The following is a 22,275-nucleotide window of genomic DNA, read 5'->3' as shown; positions in this document are numbered from 1 at the left end:
AGGAAAGGGGGCTGGGGGGCGCAGAGAGAGTTAAGGACACCCGGGAGATATAAACCCATACGTACGCCCCCGGCACCCCTGCAAGTGGTCGGTGCCGAGGTACAACCTCCAGTAAGAAGAGCGACAGGCCCTAACTGCACATTCAGAACAGGTGTGTGCCTGCAAAGCCACCTCTTAATTACGGGGTTTGGCATCTTGGCACTGGCAGCCCGGCCCTGCTCAGCTTCTGAGAATGCTGGAGCTGAGCGTCCACGGAGCCGTTCTGTTGTAGGTCCGAAGAGCTGAGCAGTGGAATTTCTAATTACATGGCTTTAGGCTTTACCCTAATGAAAGGCTCCATCCAGACAAGCGAAAAGCAACCAGCTTAAGAGGACGTGGGTCCCCAACACATCCTGAGAGGATCTCGAGCACTTGCCTTTTTTTTTCCCCTGGGTGGCATCTTTTCTGATCACTAGCAAAAGCAATTCCTGTTTAATGCTACCCAGGGGCATCTTGTAAATCCCACTTGCAAGTTGAAATACTTGAGAGAGAGAGACAGAAAAAAAAAAAGGTGCAGGATACACTGCGCTAGCTTCGCTTTGAAGTCATGTTGTGAAGGGTCACCAAAAGACCTCAGTCCCCCGACGGGGTCCTACCTTGCTTGCCTTTCTCCTCTGCTCATCCTTCCCTGCATCCACCACACTTTTTCAAGTAGACCTCCTTGCCTTTCCACATTTATTCCTTTTGCCAAGCAGTCCCCCGTCCCCACAGGGTCTGCACGCGAACTCCTATTCATCCATCAAAACCTTAACTAGGGTGTCCCCTCCTCTTGGAAGCCTGCCTTCCCAGTAGAGATCCCCCTGCAAAACAGGTCTTCCTCTGCGATATTTTTCTGCCTTAACCATCCCTCTCTTTTTGCATGTTTCAAGGCCTACTGAGCCCTCTCAACCCCTGCCTTCCCCCTCAACGCTCTAAGGCCATTCCCCACTAAGTGGTCAGGGTTTTTCTAAAAAGTAGGTCAGATCCCACCCTCACGTTCACAGAGCCCCCACTGGGCATCCTTTCAGGCTAAGAATACATTAAGAACTTAAAGAGCTAGTCCTCTGTCCTCTCCCCGCCCCCCACTTCCTTTGATCTCTTCACTGTGGTCACAATGCCTTCTCTGGGGGCACACTCCCACCCCCGGGGCCCTCGGAGATCCCTCTTCTTCATTCAGGCCTCTACTCCACCTCACCTCTCGAAGAAGACCTGAGACAGCCTAGGACAGCCCTCTCCTCCCCGATAACGCTCCGATGATGCTCTGTTCTGTTTGATTTCTCTTCACGGGTCTTTTATCGGCGGGGGCATTCTATTTTATTAGTTTCCTTGCTCTTCATTTACCGCACATCTCCCTAGTAGAATACAAACCACAGGAGGGCAGGACCAGACAGTGCGGGTACAATCAACATAGGTGTCTGTGAAATGAATGGATCTTTGCAGCCCCCGAGTCTGGCACGGAAGAGATGCTCCATAAATTAATAAAACAGACGTAGCCATAAGGAACCACAGCAAGACCAGCAGGGCGTTCCCATACTGGGACACCCAGAGCTACGTGAGACCCTCCTCCCCAGTTCTCCATCCCTGGTGCTGGTGTCCAGTGCACACGATCCATAGGGGCGTCCCAAACACTGGCTTCCTCCGAGTGGTCCCCTCAAATACACGCCACTGAGTACAGAGAAGCCACAGGATTTTACAGTGGGCGCGACCCAGCTCCGAATCCCCATCAGGATGTGACTGACAAGCAGCAAGTAGCTGGGAACCTCTTCATGGCGCTCACGTGTTAAACGGGAGTGGCGCCAACGTTCCGGACCTAAGCCTGCCGCTGAACCCCAACAGTTGCAATCGCTCGGGGAGCACCTTTTCCCCGCAGCCGGGCGTCTGCCGTCTGCTGGTGCTGAGCGCACACCCCGCGCTCCCAGGACCCGCGGACCATCCCTGTGCCACGTCAGGAGTCTACCGGGAAGGCAGGCTTCCAAGAGGAGGGGAAATACAAAAAGTTCAAATGCAACACTAACATCAAATCTGTAAATTTCTTTAGCGAGGGAGGCTCTGCTGGCCCCCCAGAATCCCTCTGGCCAGTAAGGTAAAGGCTTCATCCCCAACCTAACATTCAACTTCTGAGCCAGCCTGCTCTCCCGATCCCCATCCAGCAACCACAGATGACAGACACCTGTAGGTGACGTGCCCGTCCCCTCCCTCGCAACTGACATCCTCGGAAGACACCGTCTGGGGAAGATGAGGTGGCTCCTTCGATCAAAGAGCTCAAGATGAACAAAAGCCTGAGTCCTCGGGAAGCTGGCACGCATGCTCCCTGGCAAATGCCCTTTCCTGGGGAGCACAAAAAAAGCTGCGGCCTGTTCTGTGCGGGGGGGTTTCCAGCTGGGCCGGGAGGAAAACACAAGGCGAAGAAGAACCGTGCATGACGGAACCAGGGGGGACAGAGGAGGAGCAGAAAGACCTGGTGTCCGGGGCCCGTCCGGCTCACGCGGTCAGCCCCCTAACCGGGAGCCCCCAGGCTGGGCTCTCCTGAGCCCCCTCTCTCCACCTCCCCCACCCCAAGGGAAATGCAATCCTTAAGCCACACCTGATGGATAACTACAGTCACTTTTAAAAGCAGACACAGACGACTCCCAGATTTAATTGAGTTCCTCCACAGTGGGCGATCGGACGGGACTCCCATCACTTGGGGAATGCGGGCAACTAGGAACCAGACACCTCGTTTTTCTCCACCTGCTCGGGATTCTGAGACCGGAGGATGCAGGGTTGCCCTAAGCCTGCCCAGCTGGACCAAATGGTGGTCCCTCTTCCCCTAAGCTTCCTCTGCTTGCTCACTGGCCCCTCACAAGGAATGAGAGGCTCCCCCGCCCAGGGTTCAGGGGTCAGGGAGTCCCCCGCACCCCACCGCCGCCTAGAACTGGTTAGGACACCAGCCCTAAGCCTGCAAGCTTGCAGCCGTCTGTTTTTCCATGACATCGGGCCGGAGAAGCTGGCTTTGGAGCCCGGCTGGGAGCTGGGGAAGAATGGCCCGCTTTCCCCCTTCAGACCACAGAGCGAAGGCCCTTTGGGACAGTCCTCCAAATTACCCAGAGAGGCAACAGGGAGAGGTGGGTTCTGTAGGAAGGAAGGGTGTCCTGTCCCGTCTCATGAGCACCACGGGGAGCAGATGCTCATTCTCAAAACGAGAGCCACATACAAATTACCTAGCAAAGCTAAGCCTTGTTCATGTTAGGAAAACCACCTGTACATTTTCCTGCTTTCTCCTCCTTGAAATACCAAATTATTTCGTTTTCCTCAAAAATACGTGAAAAAAGTTAAAATGCAACACTAACATCAAATCTGTAAATTTCTTTAGTAAGGGAGGCTCGGCTGGCCCCCCAGAATCCCTCTGGCCAGTAGGTAAAGGCTTCACCCCCAATGTAACATTCAACTTCTGAGCCAGCCTCCTCTCCCAATCCCTGGCACCTCCTCTGCTTCACCCAACCCCCAATGCTTTGCCTCTCCTCTCTCTGGGCCTTTCCCACGGTGCTGCCCTGCCCCGAATGCTTTTAGTCTGCTTTCTGAGACACTGGATCAGCAAACTCCTATCCATGCTTCAAAGCCCAGCTCAACGGTGGCCTCTCTTTGGGCCCCCTTCTGTCAGGTCACCAAGATTGTGGGCACCTTAAGGCTTCTGACAACGGCTTAACATCTTATTTTCCCAAATGCTTTCAGACTGCTCGACCCATTTCCAGTGTTCAAAATCGGCCTGGGACATAAAATCAAATCACAAGTGAATGAGCAGCAGACCCCACATCCCAGCAGCCATGCCGTCAAGATGCCCTGGCCATGACTTGGCAATAAGTCTGTCTTTACTGCCTGATTTTCAGAAGGCCCCACAGCACAAGAAGATGGGTATTAAATATCTCGTTAAAAGGTACGTAACTCTATAGGAAGGGAAGTGAGATAAGCATGAAACACTGGTCAGATACATGCAACATGGGACCCCAACTCGTGTGAAACCGCCTGCTTCCAGACCATGTGAAAAGCCCCTTGCCAAGCATCTCCCCTGTAAGCAAGAGCTCAGGGCGGAGGGGAGGGGGCCATCCAGACAGGTGTTAGAATTTCACCCAACATGAGGAGCTGATAGTAAGTGTATCAGAAGATAATAAGATCATTCTGGCAAGTTTAGAGTGCTTGGAGGGGAAATCCAGATACCCTTGTAACTTAAGTTTTGTACAAACAGGTAAATTAATCCCCCCCGCTCGCTGTAAAAAGGTTCCACTCGCCTCCTTTCCCAGGGACACCTAATCTGAAAGTTTCCTTCGTTTCTGGTGCTGTGTGTCTAAAGAACACTTCTAAGTGCTCCCCCTTGGCCCCAGACAACAAAAGGGAAAAGGCACATAAAAAAAAAAAAAAAAAAAAAAGCGATTGGTTTCTTGTGCAGCTCAAGGCTGCCACTGTTGATCCGAAGCAGTGAACTTTGTATTTCCCCAGGACCTGTGTGGGGTGAGCGATCCTTTCAGTGCTATGATAAACACAGAACAGAAGGACTACACAGAGCCAGGCAGCCTGGAGGAACGATTCACCCTTTCTCCAGCACCATCAAGCGCCACAAAGACGGAGCACTTACCTTTGAAAGCAGACAGGAGCTTCCTGGAAGAACTCTGAACCAGCAATTAGGCTGCTCAGGGAACACTAGCCAGGAGAAGGCTTCTAAAGAAGCCAGCAGCAAGACAGGACTTGAAATCCTCAGGAGCAAGTCGGCTTCCCCAGGCCTCAGCCTCAGCGCCTTTCTGCCCAGGGTCCCCGACTTACCACGACACGAGACCCCTCTTTTTCTTTACCATTTCTGCACGATCACCGCGGGGGGTGGGGCGGAAGAGTAAGGGGGTTGCCCAAGTTTGAGATAACTTCACAAGTGGGAGGAGTAGGGAGTCTCTCTTGCCATAAGAAGGAGCAGCTTGTTTGTTGCAAGGGCTAAAGGTGGGCAGAGAGAGCGCAGGGTCAGGGGGCAGACTCCAAAACTCGAGAAACCCTGGAGCCCTGCTAGGCTAATGTACCCCAAATCGGCATCAAGACAAACACTGCGCCATGGGTGATCAGTCGATACTGAACGAAAACGGGATTCTGTATTCAGGGGGAAATACCAGATGCGAGAACATGAAACAGATTTTTGTTCTGGCCTAGGTTTTTGTTTTTGTTTTTTGTTTTTTTGCCTGCAGGACTTCTCAGGGCCTTTAATATGCTAACACAGAACCATTTTCCCAACACATCACCTATTAATCTTTCTAGAACTTTCTGTTCACTGAAGACACTTGAGACCATACTTCTCCAAGTGTGGTCTGCAGGAGACCTGCAAACTGTCAAGAAGATAAATGTACAACGCAACAGCTAAGTCATTTGGCGTTGCCGCAACACCCAAGGTCCTGATCAGTGAACTCACGGATGGGGTATAGACCACCGCGGCTACCGCCCAAGGCATGAGCTGCATGCTCGTCACACAAAGTAGGACAACACATTGGCCCACAACAGACTGGGAAAACGTGGTCCCGAACCGGTTTGCAAACACGGACGGGCTCATTTCCACCGGACAGGTGGGGATGTTGACACCAAAGAGCTAAACTGACTTAGCCAAGGTCACAAAGTCTGTAGCAAAAGGCTGACCCCCAACTGGGAAGGAAGAAGAACCGGTTAAAGCACCGGAAATATTTTTTTAAGTAGGAGAAACATGTCATTGGAACGGATTTCAGCATCATGCTTCTGATTTCAAATGGTCCCACTGGGCAGAAGGCCATGCAGCCTCTCCCAGAATTTTTACAGCAAGAGTACCACGAAAACCAAGTCAAGTAGGGAAGAGCTGATGCCAAAATCTAACAAGAATGCCCACAATGAACTAGATGGAAAAAATTCAATCCCAAAGTAGTGCATACCTGAAAAGGAGGCGGATGCCGGGGAAAGTGTGGCTCCCACTCTGTCCCGCAATGACTTGACCCAGAACCGGGCAGGTAACAAATGAAGTGAAGCTGGCCAAGTGGGGGACATTAAGGAGCAGTGGGGACTGTGTCAAACGGAAGAGAACACGCCCCCACTCACAGGTGCAGGTGCTCTCCAGCTCTAAGCCACCTGTTACCATGAGGACCATCAGATCCTAAAAGCAGCAGAAAATCTGGATTTGTTTATGAAACTTCTGACTCTGTCAAAATTGGCAATGAATTTACAGGTTTTTAAAACCCTTGGGGCGCCTGGGTGGCTCAGTCGTTAGGCGTCTGCCTTCGGCTCAGATCGTGACCCCAGGGTCCTGGGATCGAGCCCCGCATCGGGCTCCCTGCTCTGCTCTCTCTCCCACTGCCCCGTTTGTGTTCCCTCTTTCTCAGTAAAATAAATAAATAAAATCTAAAAAAAAAAAAAAAAAAAACTCAGGCCGGGTTGAGAAGAAATATTGAAGTGATGGGTATTCCTACTGATGCCACGATCTCTCTGGAGTCTCCGGCGTGTGGAAGGAGTTCCGTGAACGGGGGCTTGAAGACAGACGGACACCATCCAGAAGTTCCCATGTGCACAGTGGGTCTTCGCACGGGTAAGCGGAGGTGACCCGAGAGAGTTAGCAAACTGCAGAGTAGGAGCCAAGCTCTTGGAAAAGGGCATAGACAGACTTGGCGTGGGCCAGGTATGCCCTATGGTGAGACCTTCCCCTGCAGGATCGCTGGGGACAGTACACAGCAGGATGGCTCCACTGACCGGGGCAACAGTGGCCAGGGTGTCAGAGAACGCAGAGGGGAGAGGGGAGAGTTTCGGTGTGATCCTGGGAACAGAATGGGGGCCACATGGTGGTGGTGCAGGCTGTGGGCAGCTTCAAGGAACAGGTGAAAGAGAACAGGTTGGTAAATGAAGACACGGAAGGAGGCTGGGGTCCGAAGAGCAGCCTCAAACACACAAGATCTCACCTCTGGAGTCCGGGCTACAGGGACAGTGTGAAAAGCGATGGTGGGAGCATGCGTGACAAGCATGCAGACTGCCACCCATCAACAGAGATGTCCTTCCAGCCGAGATGAGGCTGAGCAGTGGGTGTGGGCAGCAGAAGGAAAAGTAGGCATAGGGACAGAAAAAGAGAGAGAAAAATATAACCCTGGGGATAGTCTTATGTGGAGAAGTCTGTGGCTGGCGGGGGAAGGGGGGGGACAGTGAAAGAGAGGGCTTGCCCTGGTCCAGAAGGAACACCAGGTCAGATTTCAGCCGGCAATGGGAGCTCCAAGATGTGGCGTTTGCAGGGCCCCTGGGAGGCTGTGGGTTCAAGAGGCTGAGCCACCTACAGATCCAGCTGTATGACCTTAGGCAATCTCTGAGAGCTTCCCTTTCCTCCTCCACAATGTGGGGGAAATCACACAGGAAACATCACTCCCAGCACACAGCAGGCTCTCACTCACTAAGGCTGAGCTATTTTTTTTTTTTTCCTATTGCATCACATAGTAACTGACATTCCCTCTCCTTCCTATCTCCTTGGCTCTCTTCCGAGAGCTCCTGGAAAGTAAAACACACAACCACATTTCTTAATTTGCAGTATTTTACCACAGGCTTCCTGTTCTCCTTCAAAGGGTGTTTCGAATTATTAGTGATTCGGGGGGGGGGGGGACTCGTGATTTTTTTCATCAAATCAGTGCTTCAATGGCTCTGCGAGGTCTTTGAGAGCCTGTAGATTTTTTTTTAGTTCACGGACTAACAGGCCTCTCAAGGACAAGTTCGTATCTCTTGTGCTTCCTGAGTACTTCAGCTGCTGCCTAGCATAGCACTTGATAAAAATCAGTGCTCGAACAGGGCATTTTTTTTAGGGCACTGGTGTTACTCTGTAGGATATTATAAAGACGGATGCATGTCATCATACATTTGTCAAAAGCCGTAACATGTGCGACATCAAAAGCAATATTGTAAGCTCTGCAAGTCCCAATGTAAGCTACCGGCTTTGGATGATGACGCTGGGTCATGGAGGTTCATCAGTGGTAACAAACGGACCACGGGTGCTGCACGTGACCGTGGGGGAGGCTGGGCATGTATGAGGACAGGGTGAACGGGCAACTGTCTTTTTGCTCCATTTTTCTGTATCCTAAAACTTTTTTATTTTTAATTTTTTATTGCTATGTTAATCACCATATATTACATCATTAGTCTTTGATGTAGTGTTCCATGATTCATTGTTTGTGCATAACACCCAGTGCTCCACGCAGAACGTGCCCTCTTGAATACCCATCACCAGGCTAACCCATCCCCCCACCCCTCTAGAACCTTCAGTTTGTTTTTCAGAGTCCATCGTCTCTCATGGTTCGTCTCTCCCTCTGACTTACTCCCCTTCATTCTTCCCCTCCTGCTGCTATCTTCTTCTTCTTTTTTCTTGGCATATGTTGCATTATTTGTTTCAGAAGTACAGATCTGTGATTCAACAGTCTTGCCTGAAACTGTTTTTTAAAAGATAAAGTCTATATATAGAGATGTATATTTAAATAAGTGCTCAATAAATCCTTGTTAGGTGAGTGAAAAAAAATAGGTCAGCCTGATTTATAAGAGGGTATTATTCATTGACTGCAGAAAAAAAGACAAAATGGTAGGTCACCTTTCACGTGCTCCGTTTGAGTGTTTCAAGTCAGTTACAAAGTAGTGATCAGCTCCCCTACCCTATTCTCTATGCCCACCCCGCCTACACACACCCACGCACCCACTTGGGGCTTCGATAAAAGCTCGGGGCTGGGAACAGGATGTTTACTTCTTTGCGTATTTGTGTTAACTGGCAGCACAAGCATATGCTAAGTGTCTGGAGACTCTGTAACAATCAGCCTGGAGGGCACCAGGGACCCCAGGAACAGCACAGCAAAAGGAATGGCTGGGCTGAGCCAGGACCAGCTTCCAGCCTTAGAAGCAAGCAGGGGGAGGGAGAGGCCTTTCAGCTGGGGGAAGGCACCGGGAGTGATCCGGAGGTGAAAGACTGTTCTCTAATTGTCTTAGTGTGTCTTCTCCCCGGGGGAGACTACTTTAATGGACATAAGGCCAAATCCTGCATTTCTTCCAACTCTCCCCTGCAGCAAAGAGCATTGTCCTTTGTGAGCTCCAGGCCTTTTTCATACAGTGTCCTATGTGAGCTCTGGGGCCTTTTGAACACAGGTCATCTCCTGCACCTCTGCAAGCCCCCACCCAAAACAAGGTGTCTCATCCAAACCCACACGACATCCCAGTGCACGGTGTAAATCCCATCCTGACAGGAGGCTTTTTAATCACCTTCCACTGCACTGGAGAAGGGTAAGCTTGTGAATGCCCACCTGCAGGCTGGGGGAGCAGAAGGGCGCTCCGGGGCTGCCCAAGACGAGCCATTCCAACCCCCTGTGGGTAGGGGGCAGTTGCTGGGCTGAGGGCACGAAGTGGGGGTGCTGCGGGAAGGAGGGCGACCTGGGAGTATGCGCCCTCGAGGGGCACGTGGGGAGCAGCGGAAAAGTGTTGGGGGCAGGCGGGAGTGGGGGGTGGCGAGCCACCCGGTCTCCGTCCAGCAGAGATTCAGGCATCCGAAGGGGGTCCCGAGAGGGATCTGCGGTTTCCTTTCCCTCCTCTCTCCTCCCCACCAGGGGCCTTTCCCACTTTTTGTCTCCATCCTGTCACTTAACGGGCCCCATTCGTGGAACTCAAGCTAGTTTGGGGTGTCCACCGAATCCGCGCACTCGCATTCCAGGCACCCATCACAGAAGTGGGTGAACCGAGGATTACAGAGTGCCTCCCCCCCCCCCCCCCCAGAGAGAAAACGGTGAGGAGCCGGGAAGAAAGAGAAAACACGAGCTGGCTGACAACTGACTCCACTGACTCACTTCCTCGCGAGCCATCTCCCCCTCCCCCCAGGCCCCTTAAAAGACGGTTTCCTCGCCCGCTTCTAAGAATTCATTCATTCCAGCCCGCGCGCAAACAGCCAGGGATTCAGGGAGGGCGGGGCCGACTCTGGCCCCCAGCTCTACCCGACGGAGGCAAACATTTCGAGGGGACACACCTCCCCTCCAGAAGGCAGGGGAAAATTGTGCAGGAAGCTTCAGAAAGAGGGGAGGGCGCAAACATCGGCCGGGGCCGCTCAGCTCCGGACCCAGCCTAACGCCACCCGAGGGTTGCCGGGCGGCGGGGAAAGCCTGCCCGCCCCGGCTCCGCCAGCCCCTTCTGGGCGGGGCCGTCGCGTAGGCGGAACGCCACTGGCCTCCTGGAAACCGCTCGGGCCAATCAGCGCGGGGCCGGGGCCCGCCGGCACCACCCCCCCTCCTCCCGGCGGGCGCGGGCCGCTCGGCCAGGCCGGACCCAACAGGTGAGGCCGGAGCGCGGCGCTCCGGCTGGTCACGTGCCTGCCGCCGGCCGCCGGCCCTGCCCCCGCCCCCGCCCCGAGAAGCTCCGCCATCTGCCTCCGGGGCTCAGCGGTCGGGGACCCGACGTAGTGATCCTGCGCGACCCAGGCACCGTGCTGACTGATCCCAGCCGCGGAGCCATTTTCTCTGCCCCTGGCCGCGCGCTCGGCCACCTTCCCGGGCGCCAGGTGCAGGCGAGCGCTCCTCTGCGTCCCCGAAGGGCACGGACACATGTCCCTGCATTGTGGGGACGTATTGGACGCTTCTGTCACCAGACCCTTCCTCCTGCCCCTCAGCCATTCAGTCAAGAGTGTGCGTTGGAAATCTGCTGCTTCTCACTTGTCTTCCCCTTTTTTTCCCATTCTCCCATTTGTTGCCCCAAGCTTCACACTGCCCAGAACAATCTTTCAGCATTGTACGGGCTTCTGAGCAAGTGTAACCATAGTGAGTAGCGTGGGACAGAGACTGGGGGAGGGGGGAGGGGGACCGGGATTCTGAATCCTACGCCCCCAAGCCCCCAAGCCGCTTGACGGACGCACATGGAATCATTCACACTCTAGTCAAAAGTGTTTAAAAGTACTGATCCCTTGGCAAGAAACAGTCTAGCCTGGGCTGAAATACAACCAACCTGATGTTAAAGCAGAGTCTTATTTTTAACACATTTGCTATATTGAGAAGAAAAGGATTTTATCCCCCGAGCTTATCTGTTCCATGACAAATGTTGTCAGCTTAAAGTCACAGTGAATATATGTATGTACGTACATACTTTTTTTCCCATCTTTTTTCATATAGTTTTATAATGCGAGGAGAAAACAAATTCCCCTCTGGTAGTCCCGCTCTAACCAGATCCACAGTCACAGTTTGTAAAAGCAGCGCTCTTTGCCAGGGGAACAAAACTCTGTGTAGCACAGCGTTGCTACTTACACGTTTCACCCATGATGCAGTGAGCTAAATTTTTTGAATGACTCAGTAATTTATGCTATTTTTAATATTTCAAGTCACAAAAATATGTAAAGAATTTAAGATATCGATATAAAGGAAATTAACTCTTACCTACGTGCAAAGAAAATTAATGGGGGATTTTATTAGCATTAGCAGCACCTTAACACATAGCCTCTTGGTTGCAATAATTAAAATTATTTATTATCATGTTATCAGGCTGGTCATTGCTCCTCACATTCAACTTTTCCCCAAGTCTCAATTCAGGAAAAGAAAATATCGATACGTGCTAACATCAGTTTTATTTGGTGTCAGTTTTATTTTGGTAGAGTTTGAGAGCAATAGATTTCTAGCAAGGTAATGTTTTAAATATTAGAAAAAGCTTCATGCTCTACTTACAAGTAGCTTTCAAAGATAGCAGTATCTCATTTCTTTTCAGTCATGGTAAATGTTTTCATTTGAGGTAGGCAGCATATTGTATTCATTACCCTTGAAAATATGCCACATACTTGGGGGAATTCATTTTGCTGGGATTCCTGACTATCTCAACAGCCTAGGACTGAAATTTCCCTTACTGTCTGAAATCACCCACTGTTAAATGAAAGAGGTAGCGCCCTATTTGGAAACTAACTCTATTCACAGCAAAAGAAATGCTCATTATGCTCTGCCTTTGGAGTAGACATTTTGTGTTTCTGTCAATCAACTTCATTTCCATGTTCATAGAGTGAGGACATAAAGTATTGAGAAACTACTGATATACAGAGAGCAAGCAATCTTGGTCACGTACTTCAGTTCTGAAGCTCAAAATAAATGCCACTTTCCTGATTCATAACACTAGCTGGCTGGTGGGTTGTGTTGTTTTTTTAAATTCCTGGTGTGCTTTTAATTCTAAATTTTTGCAATTAAAAGGGTCAACTTCTGTAATCAGAAAACCTTATCGCCTACAACGTTTTAACAAAAATGTGAAGTAGCATACGTTATTTGGAATGAGGTTTTGTGACATACTGATTTTTCTAGATCTCAAAAAGTTTTTCTTCAAACAAAAACAAAACACCAAACTAGAAAAACAGCTGTGACAGATCACTTAAAAAATCACAAACAATACAACTTTAGCTGGGAAAATGTCTTTATAAGTATTAGTCTGTGTTAAATAGTAAGTTTTTAATACCCATGGCTCCTTTAAAAAGGCAAAAGCTAGTTTAGTTAACATTTAATTCCTAATTATAGTATCTTATGTCGATAAGTATTTTTTAAGACATAGGCTAATTTTTTGGCGACCTGTTCATTAATGCCATACCACTTGGAAGCTAAGGGTAATTTAATTCATACATTTAAGCCTTTTATTTATCTAAAACAAATAGGTTGCTATTAGATATTGACTATTTTATTAACTCGGAGCATCTGGGAAAACACTTATGATTAGGTTAATTTATGTTATATTTTCCCCTCAACTTGTAAAAGATTAATCAACCATTTTATGGTCTAATTTAGGTGCCTAATTAAAACCAGAGTTCAACACATGCTACACGGTCTTGCTAATAAATCTTGACAGCTTTGTAACATGATGGTTTGTATTTCAAATTGTTGCATATAAATGTAGATTTTTTGATCTTCACCCAGCAGCTTGAAGTGAGTTGCACATTTGGTTTAAACTCCAGGACTGAGAAAGTGCAAATTACTTCAAAAAGGATTATCTCCAATCAGATCGGATCTTAAATTTCCCTCGGTGAAGACAGAAGCAGTCCTTGCCACCAGGTTTTCACAGAACCAGTAGAGGAAAATAGGAGAGAAATCAGTTTTCTCAGCATTTGTTAAATTGAAAACGCAGGAAAAGTTGCTACTTTCAGCTACCGGCTTTCAAGAGAGACATTTCTGAAGTGACTGGGCTTTAGAATCTACTTCTAAAGAAATCTGCTCAAAGTGTTAGTTGTAACTGTCTTTTGGTTAATGAGTACAAGTTTTCAGTGTGGATTTGGGCACTGTATTTTTTTTTTAATGAATAAATTCATTCCAAGAAGTTCTGTAACATCTTCTTTAACCCTATGTCCTCCCACACACCTCCCAGCCTTAAAAAAGGCAAATGGAAAAGAATAAATCTGCTCTTACTAGGGACACTCCCTATGTTTTCTCTGCCTTTATATTTGAGTGGTATTTTTGTCATTTTAATGACTCCATGGACTCTGACCGTCCTATGCTGCGGAGAAACGCAAACTCTTTCAAAGCAAACCAGGTTTTGAACTCACCGTATGTGACCAACATCATGCTTGGGTCACTTTAAGCGAGGTGGCACAGCACAGGGTGACCTCTGCATCAGGACTGCCTGGGTGGGTGGCTGTATCAGCCTTTGCCACTTTCTGGCTGTGAGACCTTGGGCCAGTTGCTTAACCGCTCTGTGCCTGTGTTTCTTCGCCTGTAAAAGTACCTACTTCACAGGACTGTAATGAGGATTAAATTTGCTAATCCTGTAAAACTTGAAACAGTGCCTGGCACACAGGGAAAACATTCAGTAAGTGCTAGCTATCAACATTATTAAACCACCCACACACTATACTTTTTTTTTAATGTGGCCACAGCATTGAAGTGTCAGCTTATTTTGTACAACCAAAAATGGAAAGAAGAGTCAAGATGAGGGAAGGAGTTCTGCCACTGTCCTGTCTAAGGCATATTTCTCTATACAAAAAAACCAAGAATCACACAGTGTTTGCCTAACTTAATCCCCAAACTGGGGTCATTAAAATTCATGACTATCTACCACACTTGAGCCAAATCAAGAAGAGAAACTGATTAAAGAAAGTACATATTTCTTTTTAAATTCAAAGGTCAGACCCCTAGTCAGAGCCTAAACGTAGGGGGTGGGTGCCTTCTCCAGGCTTGGCATATATGAGGGTCTCCTGAACCACTGCTCCCCTATTTCTCAAACACCTTCACAACCATGACACAGAAGATAAGGGCCAGATTCACCAAAAGTCCTGATGAGCCACTCCGTGGGGTCCTTTAAAGACCTGTTAAGTTTGGGAGGCCTGATCAGAGAGAGAAAAGGCGAGCTGGATAAGGTACTGGGGGAGGGGGGGAACAAAAAACAAACCACAAGAGTCTTAATCCCAGACTAAAACAAACTCGGGTCCCGGGCAGATGAACCACACCTACTAGTAGCACTTTCGATTTTTGTAGCAGGTAAGGCAGCGGAAAAGCGCCTGATTTCCGACGGGTGGCAAGGTCAGGTCCGTGTCGCCACCCTGGGAGGCTCCGATCCCACCACGATCCCTCCCTTTCGGGCCGATCGTGTCTCATGACGCCAAGTGGGAAGAGCTACGATCCAATTCTAAGACTTCATGCAAATGCGCCCAGGCCCTGGGTTTACCGGCTAGGCCACTCAGCAAGGCTGTGTATCAGCGGATTAAACCCATTAACGACTTGCACAAACACAGCCAAGCCCTCGTTCTCCTGCAGACTGCCAGCCCGCCTGTCGGATTCAACCACCCGTGCCCGTAGTTTCTTAATGCCTCCAAAATGTCTAAATGCCTCCAGAATGTCTCCCCCCTCTCCTCCTCTGTTCTGGTTCTGAGGGCTTGTTTTAACCACGTTTCCGAACTGCAACGCTCTCCGGTTAATTATTATTTATACTCGGCTCCAGTCTGCGGCCTGACCGTGCGGGCGCAGCGGGAGCTACAAAGGAGCACGCACCTCCCCGCGAGCAGCTACGCTTGGGCTGAGCCCAGAGAGCTCCAGCCAGGGCGAGCGATGCTCCCCGGGCACCGATTTTAGGAAAAGCGTTCTGGGACAGGCGTCTCCTCCCGGTGGGGTCTGTTTAAAGTTAAAGCGGCTGCCTTCAAAATAATTGAGCCCACACGTTGGCCCAGACATCCAGAATATTCTAAATCAATTAAAAAATTAAGCAAGCAGCTGGCATTTTGGAAGACTTTTTTTTTTTTTTCCCCTTGCTGAAAAACAGTCACCCAGCCTGCGGTCCCGCCGGGCGCAGCTGGTGCCTCCCGGGGTCGCGGCGCGTGGGGCGACCTGCGGGGTCTCTCGTTTGCCCCTCCCGCCACCCCGCTCACCCGCGGGGTAAGCGCCGCCGGCCCTGGGGCTCCTGGCCCCGCCGGTTCGGCCCCTCCGTTTAGGGGGACCGCTAGGTTAGACGACGAACCTCCCGCCTCCCCGAAGTGCAGCCGCCCGGCGCGCCGCTCGCAACGCGGCCCGCGGGCGCCGGGTCCCGCCGGAGGCTCCCCGGCTGCGCTCCCCGCGGCAGGCGCGCAGCGAGGCTTTCCAGTGCGGCTTCGTCCTTTATTCAGCAGGGTTGAGTCAATCAAAAGGAACGTGGCAGGTGGAGCGCGGCCGCCTAAGAACCTTCGTGAAACTTCCTGTGGGGATTTCCACAGCCTGCCCCAGGTGCTTCTACGACCGCCTGACTTGACGGATTCGGCGCTTTTCCTGCCGGTTCCTCCCAACCCAGCCCCTCGGTCTCTGATCTGCGAAAATCCCGGGCTGCCTCCGGCCCCTCGTGGGTTCCCCCTGGAAGGGCGCTCGTTATAGCCCCGACCCCCAGGAGGAGGAAAAGTAGTAACAACAATGCACTCGGTGGCCCCCTGGTAACAATCGGAGAGGCCCCCACGTGCCCCCACGTGCCAGCCGGGCACCCGAGCGCACCGGCGCACTCCCCCGCGCCCGGTGGGAAGCACAGGCTCCCCACTGCACCGATGGGAGCGCTGAGGCTCGGCGCCCCCAGCGAGCCGCCAGAGCCGGGACGCGAATCCAGACGTCGGACTCCGGAGCCCCCATGCTTAACAGCCGGTGTCCACGGCCCGCGAACGATGGGAAGCGTGACTGTCACGGCTGGCTAAACCTCGAGACTTGGGCAACTCCTGACAATAAGAAAAACAGTAAGGACAAAAGGGAGGAGGAGGACGAGGCTGGGAAGAGAGCGATTTTTAATCCGCTGGGTCAGCCCTCCTTTTCTCTCTCCCGGGGCCGAGAAGGGGGGATGGGAACAGGGGACGGGGTTCGGTTCGACTTCCCCTTTTTGTTTTCCGAAGTCCCGAGCATCTCGAGGGCCTGGAAGGTGCCTGCCGGGGACTCGACGGAGTCATACTTGTGAGGATTGGAGGTTGGTAACCAGAGAGATAACCGGGTGGGGGCCGGTGGCTGGGGCCCCTGGGTGCCGACGAAGTTTCCGAAGGCCGGAATCTGGACCCCCTGCCCACCCGCGCCTCACCGGAAGCTCGGTCAACCCAGAAGCTCACCCCAAAGACCGGTAGCTTTGGAAAGCCTTGGGCAGGGGTCGTGATTATGACCCTGAGGGCCGCTGCCCCTTTGGAGCCCGACCCACAACCCGACCCGAAAACCGAGTTTCGGGAAGCCCCGATCTCGAGGCAACGCACTTTTGTCAATCAATGAACCCCTTACATTCCTGGCGCCCCTACGTGTACAGGGCCCGCGGGGACGGGGTCCCGGCCCGCGCTCTCCCGGCACCCGGGCCCAGGAGGCGGAAACCAGCGAGCTGAGCCGGAGGCGCCCGGGAGCCTTCAAAGCCGCGCGCCGCTGCCGCCGGCTGCAGTGCGCGCCTTTGCCCGACAGGGACCAGCACCGCTCCACGCTCCGCGCCGCCCGCCCGTCCGCCAGTCTGCCGGTCTGCCAGGCGGAGGCGCCGGGCCACCCGCCCAGCTCACCCTCCCGATGCCCAAGTTGCCGGCCAGCCAAGTGGGTCTGACCCTCTTCGGGTTCCAGCAAAAAGTAAGATTGTAGGAAGAAAGTTTACAGACGCCGTCTCTCCCACCCCGATCCCCATCCCCATCTGGGGAGCAGAAGCTGTTCCAGAAGTTGGTCTAGGGTGGAGACCGTGACCGGCTGGGCGCAGAACGTCCCGGACTCGGAAAGGAAAAATTAAACTCCGAGCAACACTGGATCGATTCATTTGCGAAACGGCCGCAGTCAGAGACGGCTGCGCGCTTCCCTGGGGCGCCACCCCAGCCGCTCGTCCCCCTTCTTTGATTAATTCTAGGGGCGCACCGCGGGCCACGGAGCCTCCAGAGCTCCTCGAGAAGTTTCTCCGCGTTGTGGAGAGAGCGGAGCCCCGCGCACCCCGTACCACGCTGGGGCGGGATTCTGGGCGCCGCGGGTTATTCCTCTGTCTGCCCCTCCCCGCCCCCGGTGGTCGGGGGCTGTACCCCTGTCACTTCCCCAGCACATGCCACATCTCCCTCTTCTGCCGCTCTTGGTCGCGGCTGCCGCCCTGGCCCTTGGCCCTGGCCCCGGTAGGGAAACTCACCGGTACCAGGCGAGGCCCTTGTCGTAGCTGCGGTCGAAAAAGTGGGGCTCGGCGCCCACCGCGCGCACGTCGGGGTGCACGCGCAGGAACTCCAGCAGAGCCCGCGTGCCGCCCTTCTTCACGCCGATGATGATGGCCTGCGGCAGCTGCTTGCTCCCGGACCCACTGAAGAAGCTGGAGATGGAGCTGGGGGAGTCCGGCGTCTCGGGACTCTGCTCCTCCTGGCTCGCGGCGCCCTCGGCCGGCTCCTTGCCCGCAGCCTGCGGGGTGGCCGGCGCCGCCTGGAACGGCAGCCTGGGGGCAGTCCCATCGGGACCCGGAGGCAGGGCTGGCGGGGCGTGGGCGGCGCGGGACCCCGAGCCCAGCAGCAGCAGCCCCGGCGCGGCGGCGCACGAGCCGGCGCACGAGTACAGGAACATGTAGAGCCAGATACAGAGCATGGCGAAGAGCAGCGCGAGCTTCCTTCTCACCGGTGGCGGGGACGGCGGCGGCTGCGGCAGGAGCCGGCCGGGGACATCGAGGCAGGATCGGCCGCCGCTCAGGCGCTGCCCCATGCGCAGCCCGGGGGCGCGGCGAGGGACATGGCTCAGCACATGGCGCGGGGCCCGCCGGAGCTGTGAGCGCGGAGAGGGTTCCCTGGCCCGCGGGACGCCGGAGTCGTTCGGCTTATTGCCCCCGCGCGCCCGCAGCCGCCGCCGCCGCCGCCGCCGCTGCTGCTCTTCCCCAGGTGGCGGCGGCAGCTGTAGCGGTGGCGGCTTTTGACATGTTGCCCGGGAGGAGCCTCAACTGGAACGAAAGTCGGGGTGGCGGCAACTGCTGGCCCAGGAGCTGCTCCTGCTCGGGCAAGAGAACAACGCACTCCCGCTCCCTGCTCACTCCAGACGGTGCGCACGGCCGCTGGCCGGGGCTGCCTTCCCGCAGTCCTGCCAACTGAGCCCAGGGAGCTGCCCCGGCACTTCCCCGCGGAGGCTGCGAAGAACTGCGCAGGAAGAGAGCCCGAGACCGAGGTGGGGTGGGCGGGCCCAGCCTTCCGGAGTGACGGGTCGCTCCACCTACCAGAAACCCGGAGCGCCCTGCGAGCACAGGCGCTTCGCCGAGCGTTCAGCAGCCAACCGGCTCCCGGAACGTGGGGGTGTGGAAAGGGTTTGGGGCGGTGGAGAGAGGTCGGAGGTTGCTACTGGCTGCGGGATACGGGGCGGACTCGGGGGGGCGGAGCCAGGGGCTGGTGACAGGAGCAGATGGTCGGAAGGATGCTGGATTGACCGAGGGTTGGGAGAGGCCCGACCCCGCCAAGTGATGCTGGGGTGCGCTCCCGCTCCCGCGCGCATCTCCGCACTCGCTCCCCAGGAGCCAGCCTTGGCGTGTAGTTGCCCTTGTGTCGGGACTCGAGTCCAGATCCAGATGTTTCGCTGACGGGCTCGTGGTGTGTGTGTGTGTGTGTGTGTGTGTGTGTGTGTGTGTGTGTGTTGTGCAGTAGGAAGGAAGGGGGTGGGGGGAGCGCGAGTCAGGCCAGAGATGCCTGCAGCCCCCAGACCCGACCATCCCACGCCGGGGACTCGGAAGCGGGGTGGAGTGGGGGGGCTTCCGGGACAGGCACCGGTTTAGGAAGTTTAAGTGGAAAGTTTGTAAAGGGCTGTCAACTTTTTAAAAAAGTTTTCCCTTCTCACTCTTTGCCAGGGCTTGATCTCTTTCGGGCCGTGGGTTAACTGAGACTGGTGTAAACGGTCTTCGGGGAAAAATCTTCCCTACCTTCCCAAACCGCCGGGAAAGGTCGGGGGAGCGAAGGAAGAAATTAACTGTGAGACAGTCTAGTAGGAAGTTTCCCGTGGTCGAAAAGGGAGGGTGAAAGTCACGTGTAGAAAGTTTTGTCCGGATATGAGTTTGTTGGGGACGTCAGGTTTAAGACAATGTTCTCTCTTCCCCTTTCCCTGAATCCACATTAAAGCCAACATTCCATTCGCCTTCATTTAGTAGGAGACAGTTCGGTTTGCTGACCTGTTGCACTAACGATCAGGTGTTGTTTCTTTCCCACCGATTTTTTTTCTTTTTAAGTCAAAGTCAACCTGGAGCGAATCGATCACTGAGTTGCACTTATTTAAGTCAAAATCCAGTGTTAGTTGCTCTCTCCAGTTTGCTGCGAAGGGACTCTCGGGGCGGGGAAGCCAAGCTTCGGTGGAGCTGTAAACCCTCGCGGCGGAAGCCCTCGCCCGGTGACTCACGCCGCCGTCTTCTTGCCCCGGCGTTTGCACGTTTGCAGTTCGGCGGCTCGGGATGCTCACGTTCATCCCGCTAGTGTTCAGAAAGTTTTCAGTGCCTGCAACCCCGCTCCGGCGGGGCCAGCCGGCCTCCAAGGCCCGGCTTCGCGCCTTTGCGGGACAGAACGTTCCTTCCGATTCCGACCCCAGCTGGGCCCCCGGGGCTGAGTGTCGCCCCCTGGGGTGACTCACCGAGAGCCGCCGCCCCCGCCGCAGTTCACTGCCGGTGCAAGCCTTCACGGCGGAACCGATCTGAGCCCGCGTCCGAGACTAGCCTTCGCTCCCTCAGTAAATGCCCCCAAGTGTCCCGAGTCCCCGCAGTCCTACCCCGGGGCGAGTTCCCCTCTGTCCGGAGCACACCGAAAAAGCCAGCCTCCGGTTCGAAAATGTACCAGAGAGACAGCGATGACCCGAGAGGGCTCAGATAACCCAGAGGCCACCGTGGGACCCACGCGTCCCGGCTGTGCCCCGCGCCACCTCTTTGCAACTACCTTGCGCACAAGACAGTTTCCTACAAAACTGCTGAGGGTAGGTAGGGGATTCTCCTGCCTCTTTTCTGTTCGCAGGGGGGATTTCTTCCCAGCTTTTCTTTACCCCTGTCCCTGGGATGTTGTATTTGTTCTGCAGAAGTGACTTATTTGCCCTTAATTTTAAATTTCATTAGCTAATTGCTAACTTATTTAAACTTCGAAAACACGAGAATGCGTTTCTGAGCATTGGCCCGACCCTTTATTTTGGAAATGTTAGAAGGAAATGGTGTCTCCAAAGGATGTGTCTTGAATAAATTCTTATTATTGAGGGGGCTATGGATTTGCTGACTTTTGAAGATTTGGGGGGGAGAGGGTGGTAGTGGTTTATAATTCGTGTGTTGGGGCGAATTGTAGCTCCCTGTGTGGCAAACTTCAGGCCTGGATGGGTGTGAATCTTACAGTTTTGTGTGTGGGGTTTTTTTTTTTTTAGGATTTTGATACTCCTAATAAAAATGGTCTCTGTCCTGAGGGCTAGAGAAGCCCAGTGTAAAAGAAAAGTCGAGGATTACAAATCCAAGCCGCCGGATATATTTAGGGCTCTTTTTCCGGCAATGAAAGGAGAGGGAGTGGGCATCGGAAATTGCCCGGAGTGTTCCGCAGAGCTGAGCACCCCAGAGCCAAGTGGCCGCCCGCGTCCACCCGGCGCGCGTTCAATCCCCACCAGAACAATGGGGGAGTTCTAGGCGCTCCCAGCCGCGCGAGGTCGGTGGGTCTTCTGCGGCCTGAGCAGCGCCTGGGCTGTGACCCGACGTCTTGGCCCTTCCGTCCACTTGGCCGGTCGGTCCACTGGGCTCGGAATGCACCCCTAAACCCCCATGCCTGCCTACCGCTACAGGCTCTGCCCTGGGCCAACGCGGGCTCTTCCATGCTCCCATTCTGCAGATGCGGAACCCGAGTCTCACCCCTGCTCAGAGCTAGTGGCGAAGCTGACGGTGAACTCTGTTTTAGCTCCGGTCCTTAAACATTGCTTAGCAGTGCCGGGCGGGGGAGGCGGGGCGCCCACGCACGAGCCAGGCCAGCAGCAAAGCGCCGCCACCCCACAACTGAAGAAAAGATTGCCTTTGGTCAAATTATTCAAAATGTTTGCATTCGGAAAACCTGGGAAGGAGCAAGTTCAATCTGAGCACCCTTGCAAGGTTCATGTTTTATTTTGGTTGGTTTGTTTGGGATTAACTAATGGGGGGCTCACCTGGGAACTCCGAGGGTTCTAACCCGGCCCCAAAAGGACAAGGCCGCCTCAGGGGGTCGGCCCCTTGTCCTTTTTCCCCCCGGGTCCTGCTGCCAGCGGCCCGCCAGGTGACCCAGGCGGGTCATTCCCGGGCCCTAAAATTCCCCATCGGCAAAAGAGGGAGGCCTTGAGCCAACAGATCGCCGCGGTACTTTCCGCCTGAAGTTTCTCTGCTTCTGGCCTCGGGAAGGGAGGCGCCCGCAGCTGCTCCCTGCGGGGCCGGCACCGGAACCCGGACCTTCCTCCCCTCCCCTCCCCTCCCCTCCCCCACCCCCGCACCGCAGCAAGGCGGCCTCCCCCGGCTTCGCAGCTGCAAGCTCCTTTCTTCCTCCTCCAGCGGCGGCCGCGCCTCCAATGCCCGCCCGCCAGGGGGCGCTCTGACAGCCGCCGCGTGGCGCAAGGCAGAGGCCGCGGCCCGCGAATCCCCCGGGCCCTGGGGGAAGGAGACTTTCCCCTCCGCTTGGGCTTCCGCGGCGCCTCCTGGCGCGCCCCGGAGCTTCCGTGGCCTCCCAAGTCTCCGGGAGTCTAGGCGGCCTAGGCACCCCCATCTCCTCCGCGGGTGGACGGCGCCGCTCTGCGCACGGGGAGTTACCTGCCAGAGGCGGGCACCTGCCCAGGCCCGCGGCAGCCGCTCGGCCACGCGGAGACGGGGCTGGAAATTCCCGGTGAGGGAGGCTGGAGGGTTTCGCCAGAGGAAGGAAGCGCT

The 22,275-nt window shown here is 54.1% G+C and overlaps 1 protein-coding gene across 1 annotated transcript in view; it reads right to left on the bottom strand.

Annotated features, from left to right (window-relative positions):
• Positions 1–18,975, bottom strand: part of HS3ST3B1 (heparan sulfate-glucosamine 3-sulfotransferase 3B1) — a 39,929-nt gene extending 20,954 nt beyond the window's left edge. Inside the window, exon 1 of the mRNA XM_025864212.2 lies at positions 17,557–18,975. Coding sequence (XP_025719997.1) covers positions 17,557–18,110 — 554 coding nt within the window. The 5' untranslated portion in view covers positions 18,111–18,975. The remainder of the gene's footprint in view (positions 1–17,556) is intronic.
• Positions 18,976–22,275: the final 3,300 nt, after the last annotated feature.

Source organism: Callorhinus ursinus, unplaced genomic scaffold (genome assembly GCF_003265705.2).
Source record: "Callorhinus ursinus isolate GAN/ISIS: 27379988/994484 unplaced genomic scaffold, GSC_fseal_2.0 scaffold43, whole genome shotgun sequence".
Lineage (NCBI taxonomy): Eukaryota > Metazoa > Chordata > Mammalia > Carnivora > Otariidae > Callorhinus > Callorhinus ursinus.
The sequence above is the reverse complement of the archived record's forward strand: the minus strand, read 5'-3'. Positions and strand labels throughout refer to the sequence as shown.